The following is a 7,501-nucleotide window of genomic DNA, read 5'->3' on the forward strand; positions in this document are numbered from 1 at the left end:
ATTCCAACTTAGAGCTTCTTATTTGTCTGTTACTGAGATGGAAGAGGATCAGAACAATTGTTTTACATATGATAACAGGGTGAAGGAAAGGATGAACTTGGCAGAGCTTTCAGCTTTCCCAGAAAGGTGAGTATCAAAACAAATCAAAGAATCTTTTCCTCAACTTCCCAAACTGACATCTTTACAACCACAAAGAGAGGAATCTATAGTACTCCACAATAGCTTCTTTCTCCCTTGGCTGTGCTCTAAGCCAAATAGACCAAGAAAAGGAAAGCACAAAGTTCCCCTCACATGCCACAACCCTAGAATTTGCAGAGTGATAGTGTAGCAGAGAGGTCGCCTTGTTTCCTTGTTTCTTGCCAAAGTGATCAGACCCAGCATAGCACTGGCTCATCGCTCACGTGCACATTTGGTAGTAGCTGCTGCCGCTCTCTCCTATACTAAATTCGGCTTCTAGGGTTTAGGGTTCCTTTTACCCCTCACTTGCCACGTGTCTCATCTCTGCAACAAGAACAAGAAACCACGGCTATTTTTGTTGGTTTCTCTTCTTTTGAAGTACTGACAGGAAAGGATCCATAAAAACATCGCACTTGGGTTCCAAACCAATCTGGATCGAGTTGTGACGTATGCAGGAGTGGAAATGGGTACCCGACCCACACTAGCCCGTTTACATTGATTTTTCCCATTTCTACATACCCAATTTCCAACGCATATTATTATATCATACAGGATACAGCCCGGTTGGATATATGGACCCGGTCCAAAACCCATCTCTTGATACCCCCTACCAGTGGATGTTCTTTTTGTGGATTTGTTGGAAGAACTAAATATCTCATGAAATTCTTGAAAGAGTTCTACAGATATTAGAAGTTACAACTGTAGTTTTGGAGACTCAAAAGGAAGTTATAGACACAACTAGACTGTCCATGTACATGATCCGCCAGTCCATCAACCCATTTTTTAAACCACAAGAGACATGAAAAATATAGTAACAGTCTCTTATGCACACACAAAACACATCTAACAGAGATGTCCTTATTTGCTTCCCTGCTCAATGTAGAGAAGAACAGCACTCTGCAGATGAAAAAGAGCACTCAAAACTTAAAATGGGATCATCTTTTCTTGACCCATTCAACATCGGGTATCACCAAAAGAAGAATGGAAAATTTTAGGATAATCACAACCCACAATTTGCACAACTGTCTCAGCAGGCTACCTCTGTCACTGCCACCACCATCTGTGCCACTGATGTTGCTTCTGCCGGAGGTTCGGGCACTGGCTGTTGTAACTCTGTGTAGTGGAATTCAATTTGAAGCCGATGATGAAGAGGAGTAGCTGCCATCAACCCCTTCTTGATATCTGCCTGCAATTCCCTTATGGGAATCGCGGCCAAGAAGTTTTTGATGTACTCTTTGCATGACTCCTTCCCTCTACACATAACTTCCTCTTCAGCCTCAGCCTTTTCAGATTCATCTGGCTTAGTTGGTACTGGAGGCCCTGCTGCTGGAGCTTCCTTATGATTGTTCTGCTGTGTTCTGGATTCCCCTGCAGCAGGCACTCTCTGCTGATCACCAGCAGCTTTTTCCTCTGACGTCTGTGCTTCACTAGGCATTTTTCGGATTGTTGTATGCTTGTCAAATTGAAGGATGTAAGCCTGGTTACAGCCTTCAAACAGCCTTTCCCCTAACGTGTCAATGATATAGTATGCTTCTGGTTCAACCTTGAGGACAAAAAAATGGTCATTCCAGCTGATAATGTAGATCTGGAGGTCACCATTATTGGGGCACTCCATCCCTGCATGACTGATCTCATCCCAGATGTTATCGAAGGACATGGCACCATGTAAAAAGTCAAAACCCTCCTCATCTATCGCATCTGGATGAAAGAACCCAATGAATGACTTCCTAGGGACAACAGAAAGGGGGCGGATCTTGGCCTGGAGGATTGTCTCAAGGTCAAAGTGCTTGTTTGGGAAACGCTCCCTGTACATCTGATTCTCACAGAGGTTTCTCCACTCTAGGGAGCCTTCCCTGATCAAACTGTCAAACTCGGACTTGATGGGCATTGCATCACGGTTGGTCTGGAACCAATCAGCAATTACAGCAACCAGGGCAGTGCATGCACTTTCCCCAGCAGCCCGCTCACTACGTTGATCGATGGAAGCAAAAAAGACTTGAGTTTGGAGCTTCATGTGTCCATCACGGCTTATAATCTCCTTTTGCTCCCAGTTGCCTACGGCAAAATTGTCATCTCCAAATTCGGACATTGATGATCGATTTGCACTTGAATCTTCATCAGCCTTGTGCCACTGTCAAAAGATTGACACTCTTAGGATTCAAACTTAGCATAATCTTAGGTCATAAAACAAGTTTGGGGAATAAAAAATTTGTAATGAATTTTCAGTAAGTGTTTTGTGCTTTTTTGTTTTGCAAAGCCAGAATGTTTTGAGTGTTAGGTAAATTCTTTTGATCATTTTGAATGTTCAGTAATTTTTAATGAGTTATTTCAACTTGAAAGAAAGCTGAAATCATCATTAATTCTGATGTCCCTACTTGATGAGTATTTCTTTGGGGTCATTAATCAGTTGTTTCAATCTACCACTTGGGGCTGATACAATGATTCCAAATTCAACAAAGCTACTTTGACAAAAATAATTGGAGCCTATGGAAATCAAGTGAGAAAACCATCAAAATGCCATTCAGACTTCCACCAAAAGTTTTTGGCCTTTTAGGTTAGGAACTAATAAAGAAAAGGTAAATCCAGGAAAGAGTGGAAGCGTACCCCTAGAGAAAAGGATTCATCTGAGGAGCTAAGCTGCCGGCGATCATAATCAATGTCATCTCCACCCTCTTCTGCATAGGCTTTCTTTAACAGTGGTTCCCCTTTAGATTTAGGAGATCTGAAACTTAACTTCCTCTTCCTCCAAGGCAGGATGCTTCGCTTTGAATTAGCTTGATCAGAGATTGATGCCACTGAATCCTTGACATGCAAGCAGCTCACATCTGATTTGCGGTTGCTGTAGTAAATCCAATCCTCATAATCCCCACTGATCCTCTTGTCAGAGTAAAATGATCTCTCAGTGCTGTTTGCATATGCCAAGGTACCATAATTGAATGACTTCCTAAAACTAGAATCTCCTTTCCCATCCTCCAATTCTCCATCATCAAAATCATCAAGGGAGTCTGTGTCAATTGGGTATATACAATCAGCATTGTCACTCCTTGCAGAGCACCTGCCCTCACTCCCCTCTTCCTCATGGAATGCCTTCTTAGATCTTTGAGTCGATACATACTCTGTGAATATTTTTACTTTTCTTAGACCTGCTTTGAGAGCGGAAAAATCATCCCTCTCTGCTGAGATAGATTCTCCAGACCGAGGTGACAATGGAACCGGAACTATCGATCTTGGTACTGTCTCTGCATGCTCTTGGGTGGTTCTCAATTCTAATAACCTGAGAGATAACTGTGATAAAAACAAATCTATAAATATAAAGAAAAATGGAAAGTCCAGAAAAATGAGATATGACTGGCAATTGGAAAGAAATAGATATAATCAAAAGCACATACACAAAGAGAGGGCTGAGGATCAACATTGCCACTAAGCAGAATGAGAGGGACATTTATTTCAAGCTCTTTCTCTTCAGCTGTAGAAGCAAATTCTGCAATGCTTAATAATGCTGTACCAACAACTGGAACCTTATTCTTTGGTCCTGGTTTCAAAACCTGAACAAAGAACCAAGCAGTTACATTAAAAAGAAAAAAAAGAAGAAAATATTTACCATATCGAAATCAAACATGCAGAAGTTAACACGGTACCGGAAGCTCAAAGTTGCATACAGAAATCTTTTCTTTCAAAATCAACGTAGCATCCAAAACATAAAACATACCAACTGCTAGTAATGCTCCTAGTTTTCATGGTTAAAATTCAAAAAAAAAAAAAGGAAAAAAGCAACTCAAAGTCTTGGGGAACCAATAAAAGTAAGAAGGTTAAGTAAACAAAATGAAAAACCTCAAAAAAAAAAAAAAAAGAAACAACTTTTAAATTGAGCCCCTTCCATCTCAAAACAACACATGCTTAGTGCTTAGATGGAAGTTTGTAGCCCCATGAATAGAAGGATCAGATGGTGTAGTCATCAAGAAGAAAATAAAACTTTTGACGACATTAAACATCAACTTCTACAAAAGTTATCAATTATAAAAAAAAAATAAAAAAAAAAAAACTTCTACAAAAGTTATCTTTAAGCATGTTATGGGTTCAAAGATGTACATATTTAATGATAAAAAATAAGGAGGGAAATTTTCAAAATCCCCAAAACCAAGATAATCTAATTAAATCCAAATGAAGTCACGCAAAATGAATTTTCTTTTCTTTATTCTTTCTTTTTTGTTTAGCAACATTCTCTCTTTTACTTCTTTCCCTTTTTTTATTGATAAATGAATATATTTTATTGCCAAGAGATTAAAGCAGTTGCAAGCTCCCCTTTTCGACAAATAACACAATGCTTAATCTTTGATAGCAATGAATACTACATGACATTTAAGTACACCGAATCAGAAAATTTTCCAGTAATATGCTTCACCGGTCTAGGTAGCCAAGTTGGTAAGATTCCAGGGGACAACCAAATAGAAGATATCAGCAATATTCCAACCATCCCAAATACCAAACGCAGAAAAGAAAAACAATTTATTTCATTAATCCATTTTCTGCCAATCATGAAACATATTCACCACAAATCCCAACAATGGTGACCTCAAATACCTAGCAAAAAAGGAAGATTCTTATATCCAAAAAGTACAGTAAAGCCGCATGCTCAACCAAAACCATAGAAACTGCAACACATCGAACAGAAGCCTAGAATAGGACCAAAAGGACAGAACTAAATCCAGAAATTGGATATAAATGTCACTAATGCAATATGAAATTCCCGTTACTAAAAACACAACCAGGAATATAGGTGCCATAAACAAAGTCGGAAATTCCAATTAAAATCTATATAAAACACTAACGACGTCCCACTCCAATTGGGTAAAACAAAACTACCGAATTTCTAGGATTAAGAAAAAAGAAAAGAGACAAATCCTAGAATAAAAGGTCAGAAGATTAATTTATCTTATAAATATAAACTTCCATTTCAATGGAAAAATAACCTTCAAAAAATTCAATGGAAAAATCAATAAATTCATTAATTTGAGAGGAAGAAGCTAAAAAAATAAGAAAAAGAAAAAAATAACTCTCATATGAAATAACCCTACAAAATATTGTCAAAATTGGTATGTTTGTCACAATAGAAGGTATACTTGATCCGAAAAACACTGGAGAAGATGCAAATGACCATTAAAACCTAATATTCTCTAATGAAATCCAAAGAAGATGGAGAGATCGAAAATTTGGAAAAAAGAACAACTTGATCAAAGGCAAAATAAGATTGAACAACAAACGTTAATCTTGTTCATTGAAACCCCACAAAAATATGGAAAAGGGACTAAAAGAAAAAAGGAATAGAGAAGGGGAAAAACAGAGACTGATAGAACAGGAGTTCCTTCACTCCAAGTCTTCGTCAAACCGAAATCCCTAACAATCACCGAAAAATCGTAAAAAGAGAAGGATGAGCCTCAAAAGAACCAAAAGCAATGAAACCAAACTCACATTGAAGACCGTAAATGCGACCTCCCATGGATGAAACACATTGTCCTTGTAAGTTGAAAGACTGCAAACACTCTGAAACTCCTCGTTCCACTCAACAACCCCATCGCTCTTCGCTTCCTCCTCCTTAGTAAAGTTCCTTTTCAGCGTCCGTCTCAAAGAACTCAAAGCGACCTTCGGACCCTTCCATCTGATCTCCACCATTAATCTCCGAGTCTCCCCTGACTTCTCCCCCTCGTCCGTCCCAGCCTGAAACCCCTCCATCCTTCGCAAAACCAGCTTCACCTCGAATTTCTTCGACAACAGAGGCGGCCATGGCCGCCATTTCATCATCTTCACCACCATTCCTCCCGGGATTCAAACACCAGATTGTCAGATTCCCTTCAAAAATCCCCAAATTTTTAGTCAAAACCGAACTCCAGATGAACCCTAAAAACTCCGGAAAACTGAGAAGACGAAAGCTCAATATCTACGTCAGTTAACCACTTCGCCTGAAACAAGAAAAAACAGATTTTCCCGCCGGAATGGCGAGTTCTTTGCGGCAAAAAGGCAACGGATCTTCAAAACAATTGGAAATCCGTGTGGAGATTCAATCCAGTTTAGTAGAATTTCAGAGCTTTTCTCTCTCTCTGTGTCTCTACCAATGAGAGTCGTCAGCTCGGAGAGACGAATTGCCGAATATGCCGTTATTTATATCCGTTAAAAAACACAAAAGTAGCTGGAATTAGATAAAAGATCAGATCATTAATATAAAAAATAGACGGAGAAAGCGCGGAGAGAGAGAGAGAGAGAGAGAGAGAGGGGGGGGGGGGGATGAGACCCACCAAAATATCAAAATCCCAATTTCTTCGGTCACCCATTAACGTCTTGGTAGTGCTTAACCCCCTGATGTTATTTTGTAACAAAAAGTACCCCGAATTTCTAGCTTTCTACTACTTTGTTCCATCCTTTGGTTAATGGGGTTGACGGTAAAAGTAAAAATACTTAATTATCCATCCTAAAGAACAAATTATTTTCACATCATTGATGAGCCCATCGTTCTTAAGGCGTTTTCAAGATGAACTTTATTCAATAAAAAAGAACGAGAATTGAGAAAAATATGTTAGAATTAAATTAAAAAGAAAAATGGTTTAATAAAATATTATAAGGGTAGTTTTTTTTATGAAAAAGTATGGATATACACAATGTAGATTTCTGAATTCCACTACAGAACTATAAACATTCAAAATATCAGAAAACCCTCACTGTATACATCAATGCCCACCTTGACATCAATTCGGAGCTGACAACCACCCCAACTATACTTTAGGCCTAGAAATTCTAACCCTGGGCTGAACCGCCATTCTTCCTTTCAGGCCTAAGCCAAAATCCATTCACCAACCAAAAAAAAAAAAAAAAACAATATTTAAAGGTATTGAAACAAGAGATATCCTTTATAAGAGGAGAGATATGGATCCATAAGCCAAACAATAGGAACAAATTTATCTAATGCTAATCTAACAAAGTTATGGGCAACCTTGTTAGCATCTCTCATTTGAAAGACAACCAGACCTCGTCAAAGAGAGGATAGTAATTCCTGTCCACTTCATGGATTTAGGGTTAGCTTTTGTTTAAATTTGAATGGACCTGATCCAAAGTCCAAAGCTGAAACAATGTAAAGCCGAGCTCAAAGCCGAGCCCCTGAATATGTCTACTTACACATAGCGATCTATGATTGAAAATCACCTTCAAGAATAATTTTAGTGAAAGAGAGAAAATTGGGCCAGATTCAAAGCTTTTAGAAAGGCAATGGTTTCCACTTCCTCATGCATAAAAGAGTAGTTTTGGATTTAAAAAATGTTTAATGGAATATTGTATA

At 38.6% G+C, this 7,501-nt stretch overlaps 1 protein-coding gene across 1 annotated transcript; it reads right to left on the reverse strand.

The window, feature by feature from the left end:
• Window positions 1–810: 810 nt before the first annotated feature.
• LOC148871396 (uncharacterized) lies at window positions 811–7,181 on the reverse strand. The gene is made up of 4 exons (XM_088973015.1): window positions 5,647–7,181; window positions 3,567–3,722; window positions 2,782–3,462; window positions 811–2,308 (listed from the first exon to the last, which is right to left on the reverse strand). The coding sequence occupies exons 1-4, from the start codon at window positions 5,986–5,988 to the stop codon at window positions 1,205–1,207; spliced, it is 2,283 nt and encodes a 760-aa protein (XP_088829141.1). The 5' UTR covers window positions 5,989–7,181; the 3' UTR covers window positions 811–1,204.
• Window positions 7,182–7,501: the final 320 nt, after the last annotated feature.

The sequence above is a fragment of the Nelumbo lutea genome, chromosome 2, assembly GCF_056320005.1.
Source record: "Nelumbo lutea isolate HS-2025 chromosome 2, American lotus-T2T, whole genome shotgun sequence".
NCBI lineage: Eukaryota > Viridiplantae > Streptophyta > Magnoliopsida > Proteales > Nelumbonaceae > Nelumbo > Nelumbo lutea.

Bases quoted from the DNA above. Each gene is read 5' to 3' on its own strand.
- LOC148871396 (XM_088973015.1), bottom strand. From the start codon at position 5,988: ATGGTGGTGAAGATGATGAAATGGCGGCCATGGCCGCCTCTGTTGTCG. The intron at 3,463-3,566 runs GTATGTGCTTTT...TTTTTATCACAG, and splicing joins ATCCTCAGCCCTCTCTTTGT to TTATCTCTCAGGTTATTAGA. The intron at 2,309-2,781 runs GTACGCTTCCAC...ATCTTTTGACAG, and splicing joins ATGAATCCTTTTCTCTAGGG to TGGCACAAGGCTGATGAAGA.